The sequence below is a fragment of the Scyliorhinus torazame genome, chromosome 2, assembly GCF_047496885.1.
Source record: "Scyliorhinus torazame isolate Kashiwa2021f chromosome 2, sScyTor2.1, whole genome shotgun sequence".
NCBI lineage: Eukaryota > Metazoa > Chordata > Chondrichthyes > Carcharhiniformes > Scyliorhinidae > Scyliorhinus > Scyliorhinus torazame.
The window spans coordinates 87,086,046-87,109,074 of NC_092708.1; the positions used below are offsets into that span (position 1 = coordinate 87,086,046).

At 47.7% G+C, this 23,029-nt stretch overlaps 1 protein-coding gene across 3 annotated transcripts in view; it reads left to right on the forward strand.

The window, feature by feature from the left end:
* The window catches only part of LOC140389431 (bile salt export pump-like), a 155,297-nt gene extending 133,579 nt beyond the window's left edge, over positions 1-21,718 (forward strand). For all 3 annotated transcript variants that reach the window (XM_072473575.1, XM_072473581.1, XM_072473584.1), the window contains 4 exons: positions 831-1,028; positions 1,135-1,341; positions 17,989-18,135; positions 19,991-21,718. In XM_072473575.1, the coding sequence (XP_072329676.1) occupies positions 831-1,028; positions 1,135-1,341; positions 17,989-18,135; positions 19,991-20,191 (753 nt within the window). In that variant the 3' untranslated portion in view covers positions 20,192-21,718. The remainder of the gene's footprint in view (positions 1-830; positions 1,029-1,134; positions 1,342-17,988; positions 18,136-19,990) is intronic.
* Positions 21,719-23,029: the final 1,311 nt, after the last annotated feature.

Here is a 23,029-nt window from a genome sequence, read left to right on the forward strand (position 1 = left end):
GCCTCGCCAATGGAGCAGGACATACCCACCGATGCTGACGGAGGTATTTGGGACTTTGGTTGTCAGGTATGATTCTGTAATTAGGACTATGTCAGACTGTTGTTTGACTAGTCTTTATGACAACTTTCCCAGTTTTAGCATAAAACATTAGTGAAGAGGATTTTGCAGAGTCGACTGGGTTGTGTGTATCTTTGTTGTGTCTGATGCCGATTGTCCTGTCTTGCTCTTATTTGACTTTCTGCAGCAGTTTGATACAACCAAATTTTTTACTTAACTGAACGGCTGGCTGGGTCATTTCAGAGTGCAGGTAAGAGTTTTCTATGCCCATGAGTGAAGCAGAGGTCTTACAAGGATTTGGGGTCACTGATTGTGGAGCAGGCTGCAAATATGGGGTGAGCGGGATGCTGAGAGTGGGGGAGCATCTGTTGTGAATCGTAGCAGTGGCTAGAAAGAGAGATGCCATGATTGGCTGTGTGCAGTTAGTGCAGACTCGATGGGCCAAATGGCCTCCTTCTGCACTTTCGGGATTTGATTAAATTCTGTGGCAAAGGGGAGGCCAAAGACTTCCTTTAGTGTCCAGAGGGGATTTCTCTGGTTCCTCAAGGCCCACTAGGAGTCGTACAAGAAATATTTACTTCTGAAGTCGGTGGTTTTGGCCTTCCTTTTACATCCAGGTTGCCAAGCCCAGGGAGATCAGTGGGGCAAGTGTCAAATTTAAATCCAAATTCCAATTGTGGGAGCCTGATTTATTTGGTAAAAAATTAACTGACTGTTCGCAATGAATGATCATAATAACTGCATTTAAAATAATACATTTCTTTTTGAAACAGGACAACTTTAAAGGAGAAATTCACTTCAAGGACTGCAAATTTACATATCCCGCTCGGCCAGACTTCCAAGTTCTGAATGGTCTTTCAATTTCAGTTAAACCTGGGCAAACACTTGCTTTTGTTGGCAGTAGCGGATGTGGAAAAAGCACGAGCGTGCAACTGCTTGAGCGATTTTATGACCCTAATGAGGGAAAAGTGGTGAGAGAATATATTCTGTTCCAATCTGTTGTGTTTGCTTGCAAACGTTTTACTTTGAAATGTCCTTTACTTAACTCAGTTTTTTTTCCTGTTTCATTAATTTCAGTTAATTGATGGCCATAACACAGAGACCGTAAACATTGTCTTCTTAAGATCTAAAATTGGAATAGTGTCCCAGGAGCCTGTCCTTTTTGACTGCAGCATTGCAGAGAATATTAAATATGGTGACAACAACCGTCAAGTCAGTATGGATGAAGTCATCGCAGCTTCAAGGAAAGCTCAACTGCATGACTTTGTGATGGCATTACCAAATGTACGGTTTGTTAGATTTTACTCGATTTGGAATTGGAAATCATTTTTAATATATAATATGCTCTGCCCATTGGTAATAATGTAATATCAGATCATCAAAATTGTATAATAGCTGCAAGATTCCCTGAAGGTACCACTTGATAAAGTCGGCATTAAACTAAGACATCCCAGGAAGAAGGTTGTTCAGTCAATTCCTGGGGAGGGGGGATTTTTCAACGGTTCTCGCCAGTGGGATCTTCCCTTCCTGCCGATGGCAAACCCCTGCTGTGGGTTTCCCGCTGGCCCGGGATGGATTCAATGGCAAATCCCATTGACAGTAGCGGGACCAAAAGATCCCGCAGCCAGCCAATGGCGGGCCACTGAGAAACATACACAGAGGTGCGCAGAAAATGCCCCCCCCCCCCCCCCCCATAGAATGGTTATGCCACAGAATGAGGTCATTCGACCTGTCATGTTTGTGCTGGTTTGCTGGAAGTTGATTGGTCCCACTGTGTGTCCATCAGTGAGTATCTGCACCATGATATACTGGTGTATATTATAACATCCCCCCTTTTATAAAAAATTTACCTGCGTGGCAATAAATAGTGTATGGTGAATGTTCCTGACTACGTGTGTGCGAAATATTTACAGGACTATGTACATAAAAACTAAGCTATTTACATGGGAAGGTGCCTGGTGCAGAAAAACAGTGTGTCACAAGAATAACGAGATGAACACTATATACAAACTACTTAAACGATTAAGCGGAAGAACAGAACAAATCAGAAAGTCCATAAGTCCACAAAGTTCACAAATTAAGTCTCTGCGGTGGGCGATGAATTCTGGTTGACCGCCTCAAGGGTGGGTCGGGAGCCGCCGGCTGAGGAGCGGGCTGGACTGTGTCAGAGTGAGGAGGATGCAGATTGACCGGAATCTCTGCATAGTCCAGGTCAGGGTCAACAGGAGGGCGTGGCAATGGTGGAGGATCACGTAGAGAGCGTGGAATGAGACGAAGGGCACGTCGATTGCGGCGCAGAATGGAGCCATCCGGTAGACGAACCAGCGGGGAGCCAACTGCCGAAAAACCACAGCGGTTGCAGACCAGCCACCATCCGGAAGATGGATACGGACGTTGTCATCTGGAGCCAGAGCAGGGAGATCAGCTGCACGGGAGTCATGAGCCGCCTTGTGCTGTGCACGAGACAGTTGCATTCGTTGAAGGACCGGAACGTGGTCGAGGTCTGGGACATGAATGGACGGCACCGTCGTCCTCAAGGTGCGACCCATGAGCAGGCGGGCTGGCGACAGGCCAGTGGACAGTGGGGCCGAGCGATAGGCCAGCAGGGCAAGGTGGAAATCGGACCCAGCATTGGCAGCCTTGCAGAGGAGCCTTTTGACTATGTGGACGCCCTTCTCTGCTTTGCCGTTGGACTGGGGGTACAGGGGACTGGATGTCACATGCACAAAGTTGTACCTCCTGGCAAAGTTGGACCATTCCTGGCTTGCGAAGCAGGGGCTATTGTCCGACATCACAGTGAGTAGGATGCCGTGTTGAGCAAAGGTGTCCTTGCAGGCACGGATGACTGCAGACGATGTGATGTGTAAACGTTCCACCTCCGGGTAGTTTGAAAAATAGTCTACAATCAAGACATAGTCCCTGCCCAGCGCGTGGAACAGGTTGATGCCGACTTTGGACCAAGGGGACGTGACCAACTCATGGGGCTGTAGGGTCTCATGTGGTTGGGCCGGCTGGAAGCGCTGACAGGTGGGGCAGTTGAGCACTGTGTTGGTGATGTCGTCATTGATGCCGGGCCAGTACACAGCCTCTCGGGCCCGTCAGCGGCACTTTTCCACGCCAAGATGGCCCTCGTGTAGCTGTTCCAAGACGAGCTGGCGCATACTGTGCGGGATGACAATGTGGTCCAGTTTCAGGAGAACACCATTGACCACCGCCAGATCGTCTCTGATGTTGTAGAACTGCAGACATTGGCCCTTAAGCCACCCATCTGTTAGGTGGCGCATGACCCGCTGTAGCAAAGGGTCAGCCGCTGTCTCGCGGCGAATGTGGACGAGGCGTTCATCCGTGGCAGGTAGATTGGAGGCCACGAAGGCCACATGGGCGTCAACCTGACAGACGAATCCCGCTGGGTCACACGGAGTGTTGACTGTCCTGGAGAGAGTGTCGGCAATGATTAGGTCTTTGCCCGGGGTGTATACCAGCTGGAAGTCGTATCGCCGGAATACGCTGGAGGTGAGGCGTCATGTCGCTCAAGTCTTTCTGTATTATATTGACCAGCAGGCAATGGTCGGTCTCGACGGTGAATTGGGGAAGGCCGTACACATAATCATGAAGCTTGATGACACTGGTCAAAAGGCCCAGGCACTCCTTTTCTATCTGCGCGTAGCGCTGTTCCGTGGGGGTCATGGCGCGTGACGCATATGCAACGGGGGCCCATGATGAGGCCTCATCACGTTGCAGGAGCACTGCCCCAATGCCAGACTGGCTGGCATCGGTCAAAATTTTTGTCTCTTTCGCTGGATCAAAAGAAGCTAAGACCGGGGCTGTGGTGAGTTTGGTTTTGAGTTCTCTCCATTCGCGCTCGTGGACAGGAAGCCACTGGAGGTCTGTCGTCTTCCTGACCAGGTTCCTGAGAGCCGTGGTATGAGAGGCGAGGTTAGGGATGAACTTTCCTAGGAAGTCGACCATGCCCAGAAATCGGAGGACCGCCTTCTTGACCTCTGGCGTTTTCATGGCTGTGATAGCAGCCACCTTGTCCGCATCCGGCCGGACACCCAACTGTGAGATGTGGTCCCCTAGGAACTTGAGTTCTGTCTGACCAAAGGAGCATTTGGCTCTGTTGAGGCGTAGGCCCTGCTCCCGTATGCATTTGAACACACGCTGGAGGCGACTGACATGCTCCTGCGGGGTGGTGGACCAAATGATTATGTCATCGACATAAACGCGAACACCTTCAATGCCTTCCATGATTTGTTCCATGATCCTGTGGAACACTTCTGAAGCCGATATGATCCCAAATGGCATCCTGTTGTAACAATATCTGCCAAAGGGGGTGTTAAAGGTACACAGTTTCCTGCTGAATTTGTCGAGCTGGATTTGCCAGAAACCTTTCGAGGCATCATGTTTGGTGAAGAGCTTGCCGCGAGCCATCTTGCATGTGATCTCTTCGTGCTTGGGAATCGGATAATGCTCCCTCATGATATTGCGATTCAGATCCTTGGGATCAATGCAAATTCTCAGCTCGCCGGAAGGCTTTTTTACGCACACCATGGAACTGACACAGTCGGTTGGTTCCGTAACTCTGGAGATCACTCCTTGGTCCTGGAGGTCCTGGAGCTGCTGCTTGAGGCGGTCCTTGAGGGGTGCCGGGACTCTGTGAGGTGCATGCACCACAGGCGTGGCATTCTGTTTGAATAGGATCTTGTAAGTATATGGGAGTGTGCCCATGCCTTTGAAGACGTCGCGGTGCTGGTCGAAGATGGTGTCGAGTTGCGCCCTGATGTCAGCGTCCTGGAAGGCAGACGTGTCATCGGGAGAGAGAGAGTGAACTCTTTGAACGAGGTTCAACAGCTTGCACGCCTGCGTGCCAAGCAGGGAGTCCTTTGAGGAGCCCACGATCTCAAAAGGAAGGATGGCTTTCTGTGACTTGTGCATCACTTCAAGTTGGCACGAGCTGGTAGCAGGAATGATGTTGCCATTGTAGTCCAATAGCTGGCAGGCCAATGGATGGCTGGTTTGACACGAAGGCTTTGGAAAGCAGACCACGCCATGAGATTGGCGGAGGCACCTGTGTACAGGCGGAATCATATTTGGGACCGGTTGACCGTCAGGGTGGCACACCACTCATCGTCTGGATCGATGCTGTATACCAACAGCGGCTGGTGTCTTTGCTTCGGGGACAGCCTGTTTTTCGTTACCGACTCGAAAAGGCGCCTTTGGGTCCTCGGTGTCACTGCTGTGTGGGAGGTCTGCATTGGACTCGGTGACCGTGGGTTGAATTGCCCGAACATTCCTGCGAGGCTGGCTGAAGCGATATGAATTGGAAGGCTGAGCTGCTCGACAAAAGGCAGCATAGTGGCCAAGTCTTCCACATCGTAGGCATTGTCGAGATTTTGCGGGGCATTGCCGCATTAAGTGGGCGGAGCAACAGTTGCCACACGTCGTGACGTCAGCACGTTCATTGTGCCACCGCGCATGCGCGGTGCGGTCGTGCGTGGTGCGCGCCTGCGCATTACGTTCCTCAATGTCGCCGTCCCCTCGTTTGGTGCGTACAAGCGTGGGAGTCCGCAAAAAGTGCACAAAATGGCCGCCCTCATCCAGGCTGAGGCCCTGCAGGTGCTCAATCACTTGGACCCGTTCCGCCTCGTGGGGACCTTGCCGCACCGTTTCAGCTGCTTGTATATGGGAATACCGACTCGTGGCGTTTTCATGTAAGACACAGGTCTCGATGGTGGTCGCTACGGTGAGTTGCTTTACTTTGAGGAGCTGCTGACGTAGGGGGTCCGACTGAACACCAAAAACGATCTGGTCGCGTATCATGGAGTCGGAGGTGGGCCTGTAGATGCAAGATTGCGCAAGGATGCGGAGGTGCGTGAAAAAGGATTGGAAAGGTTCATCGTTACCCTGCAAATGCTGCTGGAACACGTAGCATTCGAAACTTTCATTCACCTGCAGTGAGTGTCAAACTTGAGGAGGACCGTCTTGAACTTTGTCTTATCTTCGTCATCTGCAAAGGTGAGAGAGTTGAAAATGTGGATGGCATGGTCCCCGGCCGTGGAGAGGAGAAGAGCAATCTTTCTGGTGTCCAAGCCCTGTCCGTGGCTTCGAGGAAGAGCTGGAAGCGCTGTTTGAAAATCTTCCAGTTGGCCCCGAGGTTGCCGGCGATGCGGAGCGGCGGCGGCGGCTGATGTTGTCCATTTTGCAGGATGACGGAATGCTGGCGGAAGGCAGGTCACTTGCAGATAGGTCTAAGAAGTGCTAATATCCCACCACCCCTGGTATCATGATGTGTCGGGTGTTCTGGATCACATACAGGTCACCAACACTTGAAATAGTGCAATACCATTTTATTGAATCATTAACTGTTTAAACATACTCAGACTGTGGGTTAATACGATACTAGCTTTAAATAAAGACATTTGCCTTGTCCTAACCAGTCGATGCACTCAGAACATGGTGAATTTCTGTGTTGCAGGCTGTGAGCTCTGTCCTCTTAGCTAGCTGCAACCCGAATGAGCGGGAACTCTGATGCCCCCTGTCTTTATAGTGCGTGTGCTCTCACTGGTGATTGGCTGCGGTGTTGTGTGTGTTGATTGGTCCCACTGTGTGTCCATCAGTGTGTGTCTGCACCATTTAAATACTGCTGTATATTATGACAAGCCCTGTCTCTGAGCCGATAGCTCTGGGTTTGAGTCGCACCCCAGGACCTGATGCCCTAGGTGCAGGCAGGATAGCAAACTGTCCCAGGAAATTCTAGCCATCTAGTTAATGGACATGAGTGTGTGCTTTGTCTGCCTCATATGAATGGAATTACAGAATAGATGATTGATGATTGGACACTCTCAGGCAGTGCATTTCAGATTGTAGACACTACTGCTCAGGTTTTTGCCAATCACCTTAAATCCGTTTTCTCTGTTTTTTGATCCTTCCGCCAATCCTTCCTTTTCCACTATCACTGAGGATGTTCGAGACACCATAGACAGCCTGCCTGACACGGCAGAATTGCATTTGGGCAGCACGGTAGCACAAGTGACTAGCACTGTGGCTTCACAGCGCCAGGGTCCCAGGTTCGATTCCCCGCTGGGTCACTGTCTGTGCAGAGTCTGCACGCCCTCCCCGTGTCTGTGTGGGTTCGAGTGCTCTGGTTTCCGCCCACAGTCCAAAGGCGTGCAAGTTAGGTGGACTGGCCATGCTAAATTGCCCTTAGTGTCCAAAAAGGTTCTCCGGGTAAGCGTTCTCCAAGACGGCCTTCAGGACACGCGACAATGCAAAATCGCCGAGCAGAAACTTACAGCCAAGTTCCGCACACATGAGTACGGCCTCAACCGGGACCTTGGATTCATGTTGCATTACATTCACCCCCTACCATCTGGCCTGGGCTTGCAAAATCCTACCATCTGTCCTGGCTTGAGACAATTCACACCTCTTTAACCTGGGGTTACCCCTATCTCTGGATCTGTAAAGACTTAATTACCTGCTCGCATTCAAAGCATTGTCTTGCATATTTGACTTTGTCTATATATATGTTTCTGGAACACACCTCTTCATTCACCTGAGGAAGGCGCAATGCTCCGAAAGCTCGTGTTTGAAACAAACCTGTTGGACTTTAAACTGGTGTTGTAAGACTTCTTACGGTACTCACCCCAGTTCAACGCCAGCATCTCCACATCCAAAAAGGTTAGGGGGGATTATTGGGTTACAGGGATAGGGTGGAAGTGAGGGCTTAAGTGGGTCGATGCAGACTCGATGGGCCTAATGGCCTCCTTCTGCACTGTATGTTCTATGTTTTATGTAACCCACAGTGGAGGAGCTTAGCAAAGCTTTTGATTCTCTTGCAAAGGGTAAAGCCAGGGTTTGATGGAATATTGCCTGAACTTATCAAGCACGGATAGCCAGCATTCCTGCAGTGTCTGTACAAACCTCTCTGTCTCTTCTGGAGGGAGACAAATATAGTGACCCTGTACAAGGGCAACTGCAGTGATTGTAACAACAATCATGGCATTTGCCTGCTGAGTATCACGGGCAAAGTAATTTCCCATGGTGCGCTGGTCAGACTGCAGTCAGATGTGACTGGGCAACATCCAAACCATTAAGATCTGCAGTGGGGTCAAACAGGGTTGCGTTCTGGTACTGACATACTTTGGCATATTCTTCTCTTTGCTGCTGGTGTGACTTCAGATCATCTACAGAGAATATCTACTGAACTGACAGAATGCTGCTCAGCCTTGCTCAGCTGAGATCCAAGACAAAGATGCAATAAGTCCTCATCAGAGAGTTACTCTACGCTGACAATCCCACACCAATATTCTGTATTGAGGAACTCTTGCAGCAGCAAATGGAGAGACCCTCTGATGCCTGAAAATAGGTTGGTTAGTCCATCAGCATCAGGAGGACAAATGGATGTTGCCATACTTGGTTTAGCACAGGGCTAAATCGCTGGCTTTGAAAGCAGACCAAGGCAGGCCAGCAGCACGGTTCAATTCCCGTACCAGCCTCTCCGAACAGGCGCCAGAATGTGGTAACTAGAGGCTTTTCACAGTAACTTCATTTGAAATTTACTTGTGACAATAAGCGATTTTCATTTCATTTAAGCATTAATAACTTGATGCTGGAGTTTGTTGATAAGTTCACATATCAAGGCTCATCAGCAATCTGTCACATGATGCTGAAATCAACATATGTATCAGAAAAGCTGCAGCTGTTATGTCCAAGCTCATTAAGAGAATGTAGAACAACAGCATCCTGACTGAGAACAACAATCTGCAAATCTACCAAGCCTGCATCCCGCAATGCATCCCTCTACGGTGGTGAGATCTGGACAATATATGCTAATGTTATATTGAGGAGGTGTTGGATTTTCTAGCCTCTGCTTCCTCTGAGCCCTCATCTTGCTAGCTGAGCTTTCATTTCTGCCCACCTCCTCCAATGCCTTTCCAAACAGTCAGTCTCCAAAAATCACAGACATCAGAGATTATCTCCCAGTTGTCAGCATCAATATCTGCCACTTTCATTTCTCACTTGCAGGTGTCCTTGTAGTAGAAATAGGGATACTCAGGAGGCCATGACCCCCTAATGGGTTAGTGCGGGGTCATTTCCAGCCACACAGGCCCTGAAATCCCAACACAAGTGAATTAACCAAGAGTTTGTATAAATATTCCCGAAATCATTGACCCTTGGCTGCCCAATAATTACAATCACCAGGTTTGTAATTTGAAACACAATTATTGTTTATTTATAACAGAAATAAAGGTGAAATATGAGGAAATTTCAGCTGGATAAGAAGCAAGTTAATTTACTACCCCCCCTCCCCCCCCTTTAACTGTCCCACCCTCTACCCACACACATAGACAGACAAACACAGAGGGGTGGAAAGGGGTAAAATAATAAGGGTTAAGGACAAAAGAAAAGAGTCCTTGATTCATTTGATGAGTTCTTTGCAGTCGGCTTTCTTCTGGAGAGAAACTTCAGCTTTTATTAAACTGGGCCTTCAACTCAAACTTCAGGCCTGTTTCTTTCTTGAGACCCTTTGTCTCACATCAAACCTGGCTTTGAGCTCTCACGCTAGATTTTTAGAGAGAGAGACTTAGAGCTGCTTCCATGCTTCGGAACCAAAGGCGAAACGAGAAAATCAACTTTGTCTCTGAAAAACATATCAGTGAGATCAGAACCAATCACCTCTGGTTATCGGACAAAGCACAGCATTTCCAGCCAGTTCATTGGCCACCAACCAAGTCAATCGAATCGAGTTATCGCTGATGTCAGTCTAAAACAGCACAGCCTTCTACTTGTTTGAATTAAAGGCTGCTTCCAGGAAGCTTCTCTGCATTAAAGTCACAGATCTATTACTCATCCATGAATCAAAATGGTAATTGCAAAAATAAAAGAAAGGGAAAAAAATGAGGGAATAGACAGGAACAAACAGGAGGGCCCTTAAACAAGAAAAGGGTGACCATTTCCACCTTGCTGTCTTGGAATAAACCACAGCATCTCTTAGCAGGCTAAGCCAACAACACATTTGCACTGGCTTGACCACGTTCATCATATGGATGACAGCCAGAGATGGTGTATTGGCCTCTGGGGGGGTCATGGCCTCCTGAGTATCCCTATTTCTACTACAAGGACACCTGCAAGTGAGAAATGAAAGTGGCAGATATTGATGCTGACAACTGGGAGATAATCTCTGATGTCTGTGATTTTTGGAGACTGACTGTTTGGAAAGGCATTGGAGGAGGTGGGCAGAAATGAAAGCTCAGCTAGCAAGATGAGGGCTCAGAGGAAGCAGAGGCTAGAAAATCCAACACCTCCTCAACCCACTGTCATTCTCGGCAGAAAATGCAGTAGAGGCTACCATGCCAGAGTTGTAACTCCTGAGCCACAGGTAATGCTCAACAGAGTTGACCATCAAGGCACAAACTATCATCTTATGGAGATAGAAGGTTGCCACATAGAATTTTTACAAAACACAGTTCACAACTACTCCCTGTTCCCTGTCACTCAGCCAACTTTGTATCTGTGTCACTGTTCCTTTTATTCCATGGGTTGAACTTTGCTGACAAGCCTGTTGTGTGAGACTATCGAATGCCCTTTGGAAGTCCATGAACACAACATTAACCACATGACCCCACCAACTCTCTCTGTTAGATTGACCAAAAAAAAAACTCAAGCAGGTTATTTAAATGTGATTTACCCTTAACAAATACATAATGGTTCACCTTAATTAATCTACATTGTCTGAGTGACTGATAATTTTGTTTGAAATTATTGTTTCTAACAGCTTTCCTACACTGTGGTTAAAGTGACTGACCTAAGGGCGGCACGGCGGTGCAGTGGTTTGCACTGCTGCCCACGGCACTGAGGACCCGGGTTCAATCCTGGCCCTGGGTCACTGTCTGTGTGGAGATTGCACATTCACCCTGCGTCTGTGTGTGTTTCACCCCCACAACCCAAATATGTTCAGGTTAGGTGATTGGACACACTAAATTGCCCCTTAATTGGAAAAAAATAATTGGGTACACTAATTTGTTTTAAAAAGTGACACACCTAGGGATGCTGGGTCTTAAACATCCATCCTTTTTTGAAATGAGGTGTAACATTTGCAATTCTCAAGGATTCCAGCACAATCCCTGTATCTAAGGAGATTGGAAGATTATGGCCTATGCCTCTCCAGGTTCCACCCCATTTCCTTCAGTATCCGTGGATGCAACTCATTCAGACCTGGTGTCTTATCAATGTTTTTTTTAAATAAATATTTTATTGAAAATTTTTGGTCAACCAACACAGTACATTGTGCATCCTTTACACAATATTATAACAGCACAAATAACAATGACCTATTTTATATAAACAAAAAAAAAAGAATAAATATTAAATAACAAAAATGAAAACTAGCCCTAATGGGCAACTGCCTTGTCACAAGTTACACCCCCCCCCGCCCACCCCCCCCCCCCCCTCCCCCCCCCCCCCCCCCCAAATCCTGGGCTGCTGCTGCTGCCTTCTTTTTCCCATTCCATCTATCTATCCGCAAGGTATTCGACGAACGGTTGCCACCGCCTGGTGAACCCTTGAGCCGACCCCCTTAGGACGAACTTAATCCGCTCTAGCTTTATAAACCCCGCCATGTCATTTATCCAGGTCTCCACCCCCGGGGGCTTGGCTTCTTTCCACATTAGCAATATCCTGCGCCGGGCTACTAGGGACGCAAAGGCCAAAACATCGGCCTCTCTCGCCTCCTGCACTCCCGGCTCTTGTGCAACCCCAAATATAGCCAACCCCCAGCTTGGTTCGACCCGGACCCCCACTACTTTTGAAAGCACCTTTGTCACCCCCATCCAAAACCCCCGTAGTGCCGGGCATGACCAAAACATATGGGTATGATTCGCTGGGCTTCTCGAGCACCTCGCACACCTATCCTCCACCCCAAAAAATTTACTGAGCCGTGCTCCAGTCATATGCGCCCTGTGTAATACCTTAAACTGAATCAGGCTTAGCCTGGCACACGAGGACGACGAGTTTACCCTGCTTAGGGCATCTGCCCACAGCCCCTCCTCGATCTCCTCCCCCAGCTCTTCTTCCCATTTCCCTTTTAGTTCATCTACCATAGTCTCCCCTTCGTCCCTCATTTCCCTATATATATCTGACACCTTACCATCCCCCACCCATGTCTTTGAGATCACTCTGTCCTGCACCTCTTGTGTCGGGAGCTGCGGAAATTCCCTCACCTGTTGCCTCGCAAAAGCCCTCAGTTGCATATACCTGAATGCATTCCCTTGGGGCAACCCATATTTCTCGGTCAGCGCTCCCAGATTCGCGAACTTCCCATCCACAAATAGATCTTTCAGTTGCGTTATTCCTGCTCTTTGCCACATTCCATATCCCCCATCCATTCCCCCCGGGGCAAACCTATGGTTGTTTCTTATCGGGGACCCCCCCAAGGCTCCAGTCTTTCCCCTATGCCGTCTCCACTGTCCCCAAATCTTCAGTGTAGCTACCACCACCGGGCTTGTGGTGTAGTTCCTCGGTGAGAACGGCAATGGGGCTGTCACCATAGCCTGCAGGCTAGTCCCCCTACAGGACGCCCTCTCTAATCTCTTCCACGCCGCTCCCTCCTCCTCTCCCATCCACTTACTCACCATTGAAATATTAGCGGCCCAATAGTACTCACTTAGGCTCGGTAGTGCCAGCCCCCCCTATCCCTGCTACGCTGTAAGAATCCCTTCCTCACTCTCGGGGTCTTCCCGGCCCAAACAAAACCCATGATGCTCTTTTCAATCCTTTTAAAAAAAGCCTTCGTGATCACCACCGGGAGGCACTGAAACACAAAGAGGAATCTCGGGAGGACCACCATCTTAACCGCCTGCACCCTCCCTGCCATTGACAGGGCTACCATATCCCATCTCTTGAAATCTTCCTCCATCTGTTCCACCAACCGCGTTAAATTTAACCTGTGCAATGTGCCCCAATTCTTAGCTATCTGGATCCCCAGGTAACGAAAGTCTCTTGTTACCTTCCTCAACGGTAGGTCCTCTATTTCTCTACTCTGCTCCCCTGGATGCACCACAAACAACTCACTCTTCCCCATGTTTAATTTATACCCTGAAAAATCCCCAAACTCCCCAAGTATCCGCATTATTTCTGGCATCCCCTCCGCCGGATCCGCCACATATAGTAGCAAATCGTCCGCATACAAAGATACCCGGTGTTCTTCTCCTCCCCTAAGTACTCCCCTCCACTTCTTGGAACCCCTCAACGCTATCGCCAGGGGCTCAATCGCCAGTGCAAACAATAATGGGGACAGAGGGCATCCCTGCCTTGTCCCTCTATGGAGCCGAAAATATGCCGATCCCCGTCCATTCGTGACCACGCTCGCCACTGGGGCCCTATACAATAGCTGCACCCATCTAACATACCCCTCTCCAAAACCAAATCTCCTCAACACCTCCCACAAATAATCCCATTCCACTCTATCAAATGCTTTCTCGGCATCCATCGCCACTACTATCTCTGTTTCTCCCTCTGGTGGGGCCATCATCATTACCCCTAACAACCTCCGTATATTCGTGTTCAGCTGTCTCCCCTTCACAAACCCAGTTTGGTCCTCGTGGACCACCCCCGGGACACATTCCTCTATTCTCATTGCCATTACCTTGGCCAGGACCTTGGCATCCACATTTAGGAGGGAAATTGGTCTGTAGGACCCGCATTGTAGCGGGTCCTTTTCCTTCTTTAAGAGAAGCGATATCGTTGCTTCAGACATAGTCGGGGGCAGTTGTCCCCTTTCCTTTGCCTCATTAAAGGTCCTCGTCAGTACCGGGGCGAGCAAGTCCAAATATTTTCTATAGAATTCGACTGGGAATCCGTCCGTTCCTGGGGCCTTTCCCGTCTGCATGCTCCTAATACCTTTCACCACTTCTTCTACCTCGATCTGTGCTCCCAGTCCCACCCTTTCCTGCTCTTTCACCTTGGGAATTTCCAGCCGATCCAAAAAGTCCATCATTCTCTCCCTCCCATCCGGGGGTTGAGCTTCATATAATTTTTTATAAAATGTCTTAAACACTTCATTCACTCTCTCCGCTCCCCGCTCCGTCTCTCCTTCCTCGTCCCTCACTCCCCCTATTTCCCTCGCTGCTCCCCTTTTCCTCAATTGGTGTGCCAGCAACCTGCTCGCCTTCTCCCCATATTCATACTGTACACCCTGTGCCTTCCTCCACTGTGCCTCTGCAGTGCCTGTAGTCAGCAAGTCAAATTCCACATGCAGCCTTTGCCTTTCCCTGTACAATCCCTCCTCCGGTGCTTCCGCATATTGTCTGTCCACCCTCAAAAGTTCTTGCAGCAACCGCTCCCGTTCCTTACTCTCCTGCTTCCCTTTATGTGCCCTTATTGATATCAGCTCCCCCCTAACCACCGCCTTCAACGCCTCCCAGACCACTCCCACCTGGACCTCCCCATTGTCATTGAGTTCCAAGTACTTTTCAATACATCCCCTCACCCTTAGACACACCCCCTCATCCGCCATTAGTCCCATGTCCATTCTCCAGGGTGGGCGCCCTCCTGTTTCCTCCCCTATCTCCAAGTCCACCCAGTGTGGGGCGTGATCCGAAATGGCTATAGCCATATACTCCGTTCCCCTCACCTTCGGGATCAATGCCCTACCCAGCACAAAAAAGTCTATGCGCGAGTAGACTTTATGAACATAGGAGAAAAACGAGAACTCCTTACTCCTAGGTCTACTGAATCTCCACGGGTCTACCCCTCCCATCTGCTCCATAAAATCTTTAAGCACCTTGGCTGCTGCCGGCCTCCATCCAGTCCTGGACTTCGACCTATCCAGCCCTGGTTCCAACACCGTGTTAAAGTCTCCCCCCATTATCAGCTTTCCCGTCTCTAGGTCCGGAATGCATCCTAGCATCCGCCTCATAAAATTGGCATCATCCCAGTTCGGGGCATACACGTTTACCAAAACCACCGTCTCTCCCTGTAGTTTGCCACTCACCATCACGTATCTGCCCCCGTTATCCGCCACTATAGTCTTTGCCTCGAACATTACCCGCTTCCCCACTAATATAGCCACCCCCCTGTTTTTCGCATCTAGCCCCGAATGGAACACCTGCCCCACCCATCCTTTGCGCAGCCTAACCTGGTCTATCAGTTTCAGGTGCGTTTCCTGTAACATAACCACATCTGCTTTAAGTTTCTTAAGGTGTGCGAGTACACGTGCCCTCTTTATCGGCCCGTTCAGCCCTCTCACGTTCCACGTGATCAGCCGAGTTGGGGGGCTTCCCACCCCCCCCCCCTTGCCGATTAGCCATCATCTTTTTCCAGCTTCTCACCCAGTTCCCACGCAGCTGTATCTCCCCCAGGCGGTGCCCCCCCGCCCATCTTCTCCCGTACCCGCTCCCCCCTTTCCCCAGCAGCAGCAACCCAGTAATTCCCCCCTCCCACCCCCCCCCCCCGCTAGACCCCCCGCTAGCGTAGTTACTCCCCCCATGTTGCTCCCAGAAGTCAGCAAACTCTGGCTGACCTCGGCTTCCCCCCGTGACCACGGCTCGCACCGTGCGACGCCCCCTCCTTCCTGCTTCTCTATTCCCGCCATAATTATCATAGCGCGGGAGCCAAGCCCGCGCTTCTCCCTTGGCCCCGCCCCCCATGGCCAACGCCCCATCTCCTCTCCCTCCCCACCTCCCCCCATCACCCCCTGTGGGAGAGAGAAAAGTTACCACACCGCAGGATTAGAACATAAAACCCCTCTTCGCCCCCCACATTCGCCCCACCACTTTGTCCAAACGTTCTTTTTAATAATCCACTCATTCCAGTTTTTCTTCTACAATAAAAGTCCACGCTTCATCCGCCGTCTCAATGTAGTGGTGCCTCCCTTGATATGTGACCCACAGTCTTGCCGGTTGCAGCATTCCAAATTTTATCTTCTTTTTATGAAGCACCACCTTGGCCCGATTAAAGCTCGCCCTCCTTCTCGCCACCTCCGCACTCCAGTCTTGATAAACGCGGATCACCGCGTTCTCCCATTTACTGCTCCGGGTTTTCTTCGCCCATCTAAGGACCATTTCTCTATCCTTAAAACGGAGGAATCTCACCACTATGGCTCTGGGAGTTTCTCCTGCTCTCGGTCCTCGCGCCATAACTCGGTATGCTCCCTCCACCTCCAACGGACCCGCCGGGGCCTCCGCTCCCATTAACGAGTGCAGCATCGTGCTCACATATGCCCCGACGTCCGCACCCTCCACACCTTCAGGAAGACCAAGAATCCTCAGGTTGTTCCTCCTTGCGTTGTTCTCCAGTGCCTCCAGCCTCTCCACACATCGTTTCTGATGTGCCTCCTGTATCTCCGTCTTCACCACCAGGCCCTGTATATCGTCCTCATTCTCGGCTGCCTTCGCCTTCACGACCCGAAGCTCCCGCTCCTGGGTCTTTTGTTCCTCCTTTAGCCCTTCGATCGCCTGTAGTATCGGGGCCAACAGCTCTTTCTTCATTTCCTTTTTTATCTCTTCCACGCAGCATTTCAAGAACTCTTGTTGTTCAGGGCCCCATGTGAAACTGCCACCTTCCGACGCCATCTTGGTTTTTGCTTGCCTTCCTTGCCGCTGTTCCATAGGATCTGCTGCAATCCGGCCACTTTCCTCTCTTTCCATCCGTGTCCAGGGGGAATTCCCTTCTGGTTTACCGCACGGTGTTTTTAGCCGTTAAAATTGCCGTTGGGGCTCCTATCAAGAGCCCAAAAGTCCGTTCCACCGGGAGCTGCCAAAACGTGCGACTCAGCTGGTCATCGCCGCACCCGGAAGTCGTCTTATCAATGTTAAGCACAGTCCAACCTATCCATGCTTTCCCTTTATCAATTTTTAGTCTATCCAGTGTATCTCCCATGTCTGGGGTGGCGGGATTGATGAAAATGAAATGAAATGAAAATCGTTTATTGTCACAAGTAGGCTTCAAATGAAGTTACTGTGAAAAGCCCCTAGTCGCCACATTCCGGCGCCTGTTCGGGGAGGCTGGTACGGGACTTGAACCGTGCTGCTGACCAGCCTTGGTCTGCTTTAAAAGCCAGCTCTTTAGCCCTGTGCTAAACCATTCCCTTGAAGGTGGGGGACATTGGATCTCATGGAAGGTCAAGCCTCAGGGAGGTGGGACACCAGGGTTGTTCGGGGATGAGACCATGGGTGGGGTCTGGGAAGGCTGTCCTTGAGGATGTCTCGGGATTGGGTCATGTTGGGGTAGATCAGGCCGTGTCTACAGGGGCATTTGGTTTGGGCCTGTGGTGGATGAGGGTAGGGATCAGCTCGGGTCTTTGCTGCGGGGGAGGGGGGGGGGGGGGGGGGGAGAGAGAGAGAGAGAGAGGAGAAGTCCTGTGCAGGTGGGTGCAATCGATGGTGGTGGTGGTTGGATGAACGGGGGGTGTTGGGAAATACAGTGGGTGAATGGTTAATCAGGGGTTGGGGGAGTCACCGGATGTTCAGGGTGTGAGAGTAGTCCCCTGCGTGGTCAGGGTGTGGGGAGAGTTCCCCTGGGTGGCCGGGGTGTAGGGGTGTCCTGTGGGTGGTGGGGTTTGGGGGGGATCCTCTGGCTGGTCGAGGTGTGAGGAGTCCCGCCGGTGATTGGGATGTCAGGTGAGTCCTGTGGATGGTCGAGTGTTCGGGGGTGGGGTGCAACGCAAATGCCCAGGGAAAGTTGCACTTCGCGGCAATTGTCATTCAAACCCTCACCTGTGAAGTTCTGAGGGATTTCCCAACGCATCTTAGGGATACCCCTAATCCGAAGGTGGGGAGATGTTATGACTAATTATTTTATTATATGTAACATTACTCGCTCTATTCTGAATTTTTAAAAAATGTTCACATCTGACATAAAAGTCCAAAAGCTCCTAAACTGGTTACTTCATTCATAACATTACTCTCTATGATTTTTTTATATTTTTTCTCTTAGAAATATGATACTAATGTGGGTGCCCAAGGTTCTCAGTTATCACGTGGACAGAAACAACGTATTGCGATAGCTCGAGCCATTGTCCGCAATCCAAAAATTCTTTTACTGGATGAAGCAACATCTGCACTAGATACGGAAAGTGAAAAGGTACTAACAATGAAAATATTGAGGCATGACTGGTTAAAGGCTGACAGATATCTGGGGATATTTAAGGCTGTAACGCACCTGAAAGGCTAAATGACTACTTATGTGTCATCAAATCATCCATCGTAAGATGTATTATGGTCTTCAGCACACTTTCAGTTATCTTTTAACATCTAATTTGTTTCAAACCATTTCCTTTTCAAAATTTACATTACATTTTTCATTTCCATTATCCAAATTGTTATTGTGTTTTGTGTTTTGTAGCATGACGAGAACAGCTTTCATAAGATTACTGAGTGACTGTTGATCAGCCTCACACATATATATTTTTATTATTTTTGACAACGAATGATGCCACAGGACATCAATTAGTACCTTGCTCTTTAATTAAAAGTCCTATATTACTTTCTATGTTGTACTTTAAACCTGAATGTTATACTTTAAATCTGCCACACTTGAATAATTTGTCTAAATAATAAGAACCTCGGATAACTCTTTTCAATTTGCTTAAATATCCCATTACATCATCGTCAATTAGGAACAGAAGGGGCAATCCTTCGCTCTCTGTCTACCTGATTTTAGATGGATGCAGGGGGCTGGTGAGCTGGAAAGTTGGGGATGGAACCATTTAGCAAGTTCTTGCAGCCTGCTACCATGTCTAACAAAAGTGATGATAAGTGCTGTGTGCAACATTGCTTTGGAGGTGGAGGGAGATTTCCAGTTCTGTTTTCCTTGCCAATATTTTTACCTTTAGCTGCACCAGAGACAGACAGTACTGCTCGATGGGTCTAATGTTTTCCGTTACAAAATTCCATGTGCTCCTTAGGTATGGGCTCATAGGTGGGAATTTTTCTGGGGGGAGGGGCACAAAAATTGTTTAATTGAGGCAAACCCCATTAAATCAGCCCGGATTAGCATTGATTCTTTTATATAAAGTCTTCCTAGTTTAATAAAGTTGTGGTTAGTTTCCAATTGAGCAGAAAATATAATCTTATAAAGAAGCTACGAGCACAAAACTAACCAATTAAATTGCTCAAATAACTTATGTTGTTTTGATCCCATGCTGCTTTTACCCTAAATTAACTTTCTAATAAAATATTTTTGAAGATATTGCTACACATATCTGCACTGATCTTTAGTATTCCCCTTAATGATGTTCCTTCTACAAATGTGGTCCTTTTTCTGAATCATCATTCCAATATTTTGGTCTCTGTTGATGCATTGAGATCAGCCATACCTGAAAACTTTAACAGAATTCAACACGCAACGGGGTTGACTTGCACTTTATTGTGAAACACTGTGTTCAAAAATTATTTTAAAGTAATCATTTGATAACTGAAAACAATCAAGTGAAGGATCTGACCTGAAACCAACAATTGCAAACATTTATTTGTTTTCAACCATAGAAACTACACCAATTGAGAACAGCAACTGTTTACCTGACATCAGTTAGACCCTCATGGGTCAACGATTGTCCAGCTCCAAAGTGTGCTCATGCATGGCAAGTGCTTGGCCTGTTTAAGTGCCCACAGGTAGAATGTTGTTGGAAATTAACAAATGCCCTTTGTATTGGAACCTCTGTGCATGCATAGCTTGCTCATGATTTCATACCGAGAAATGTTTGATGCTTAAGACATCACAAATCCAGCCTTTGCCAACTGGCACCTCGAGGAAGTGAGTGACCCAACATGTGAGATTGTCAGCAGGTGAAACACAATTATTTTATGACTGGTTTACAATGATGAAGCTGGTGCAATATGAGTTTTACAACCTGCCACAGGCAGTATCTATTAGTATTTCAACTGTATTATGTAGTGTCCAACAGTCAAAAAAGTTTAATGCATTTTCTTGAGTTTAGATTGTCCAAGCTGCTTTAGATGAAGCAAGACAAGGAAGAACCTGCATCGTGATTGCACATCGGTTGTCAACCATTCAGAACTCAGATATTATCGCTGTCATGTCTCGAGGTCTCATTGTTGAGCAGGGAGCTCATGAGGAACTAATGGCTCTTAAAGGGGCTTATTATAAACTTGTCACAACTGGTGCTCCTATCAGTTAAACTAAATTAAATCCACACTGTTTATTAGACAAATTGCTTTCCAAATGAACCTTCAAATCATGCAATTTACTCCAGGTTTTTTGCCCTGCAGTAAATACAGTAACTTAACTACAATAAGTACTGTAAAACAAATGTGTTGACTATATTTTTTATGTCTACTTATTTGCAAGTAGTATTTCTTGGTACACTGTGATGGTAGTTTTTATATATCGGCAATACAATCATTGCACATCGCTTTAGCTCTGCTAATATGAGATACTAAAATATAATATGTCTATAGTATTAGTGATTTTGAATTAAAACTGTGTAGCGTCAGTAAGAGAAATCTTGAATTAAAGTGCATCGATAATTTTTTTGAAAATTAAAACACTTTCAATGAACTGCAGAAGTTTTTAATATATAATTTTAAGATGACTTATTTGAATTGAAAATAAAAATTATTGTCCTCATAGTGTTATCAACACAAACGATGGGGAAGATTTTGCAGTGCCAATTACGTTATCGGACTAGTTCAGCAGCTTCAGAACTGCGCACATTGTGTTGTGTAAATCTACAAGTTGCAGTGGGCTAACCAATGCTACTCTCAAAGCATCACAACTTCAATCATCGAGCTTCAGATTTCAGCAGTAGCTAGGGAACAAGCATGAATTTGGGTTAATTGCCCATTAAAAACAAAGTATTCACAAAGAAAAATATCTCTATCAGGTCGTCATCGAAGTACATGACAAATGTGTAGACCATCATGCTCTTTTAAACCATCCGAAAACAGCAATAGTAGATGACCTAATTTGAGGTTCTGTAAACCAGTTGTTACCGTTGTCTAACTGCTTCCTTTCCTGTTGGTTTGTTGATTTCCATCTGTTAATCCTTCAGATGGTGATTTGGCACTCCTCTTATTTTGCTAATGCTTGAGGAGCCAGCACAAAAAATAATCTATTTTTTTTCTATCCACTCAAGTGATGTGCACTTCGCTAGCTAGTTATTGCCTGTCTCTAACTGCTCTTGAGAAGGTGGCGGTGAGCTGCCTTCTTGAAACACTGCAGTCCATGTGGTGTAGGTACATCCACAGTGCTGAGGGAGGGAGTTCCTTTGATTGTTGAAATGGATTCCAAGTAATGAGTATTTAAAAACTTCAACCTGACTTTGTTTTAAGAAGTTACATCAGACTTTTTCACTAGTTTAATGTAAATATATTTTAAGCATGTTTTATCATTGCTTTAATGGTTAATTGTTTAATTTAAATAACTTTTTAAATGAGAAATTTTGTTGAAAGATCGCGTGAACACTTTTTAAAGATATGGTAAAAGTCATTCACATTAAAGTCTCATAAATCATTTTAAATCATGCTAGAAAATCCAGGGATTTTACTTCCCAGATTTTTCAAGTTTCAATGTAAATCACTTTTTAAAATTTCTCCAAATTACAAATAAACATGGCTTGGATCAAAATTGTTGCACTTTATTAAAATGCTTAAATTTTTTATTTTGTAACATGATATATGTCAAATAAATCTGATTTACTCCTTTGCTCCAATGTCTTTTCACTGAAGCAGCCTGGTTTACACAAATTTTCTGGTGTAGTGGGTGGGTGCCTCATTCACAACTGCCAATCGTTTTTCTTTTAATGTAAAAGAAGCTCTATGCTAACCCCCAGTACGCCTACGTGGCGTACCCCGACGGCCGACAAGATACGGTCTCCCTACGGGACCTGGCGCTCGCCGGAACCCCATGCACATTCCAACCACCAGTCCCACCCTCCCGTCCACCGCAGCACCTTACAGGAGAATCGGTCCTTCCGCCGCCCCCGTCTAGGCCGCCCCACCCAGACGCCCACCGCAGGCGCTCCCTTCCCAGGTCAGCGGTCAGCCGTTTTCCCCACCAGCGCCGTGGGGTGACGAAGCTGCCATCGAGACCGAAGCCACGCTCCCGGAGTCACAGACGCCCGAGCCTCCACCGGAGTCACCACCGAGGCTCCGACGATCACAGAGGACGGCCAGGGCCCCCGATCGACTGATTGCTTCATTTTAACTGTAATCTGCAAATATAAACCATCAAACGTACATAGCTACCAGACTTGTAAATAGTTACTAAACACTGTACGGAGGTATTACGGTACCTCCATAACTAATTATACCATGTTGTTATGTTTTGTAGTTTCTAGCCACCACCCACGCCGGACTCTTTTTTAACTGGGGGTGAATGTGGTATTATAGGTATGATGCATGATCAATGACCACTAAAGCAAGGTTGTAGTCCAACTGAAGGCTTTAATAAGCTAGATGTTTCCCCCAGCAGCTCAGGTACAGAATGAGTGCTGCTGGGGCAGCATGGGTTCTTATACCCCGCTTATCAGGGCGGAGCTATCATACACTGTAACCAATAGAAAGCATAGTTTCCACCAATGGTGCTTTAGCCTATCAGGTACTGTAATACCTATAATACCACAAGGTATTACGGTACCTGATAGGCTAAAGCACCATTGGTGGAAACTGTGTGCTTTCTATTGGTTAGAGTGTATGATAGCTCTGCCCTGATAGGCGGGGTATAAGAACCCGTGCCGCCCTAGCAGCCCTCATTCTGTACCTGAGCTGCTGGGGGAAACATCTAGCTTATTAAAGCCTTCAATTGGACTACAACCTCGCTTTCGTGGTCACTGATCGTGCATCAGGATGATAATATCTATAGGCCCCCATTAGGACTTGCCACCTTCAGTCCCATTAATTTCACCAATACAGCCTTCTTACTAAAGCAATTTCTTATAGTCGGTTTCATTCGTCTCATTGATCTTGCTTGCATCTTATTATCCAAGGCACAGGGTGATTATTATTCTGTGCTCGGT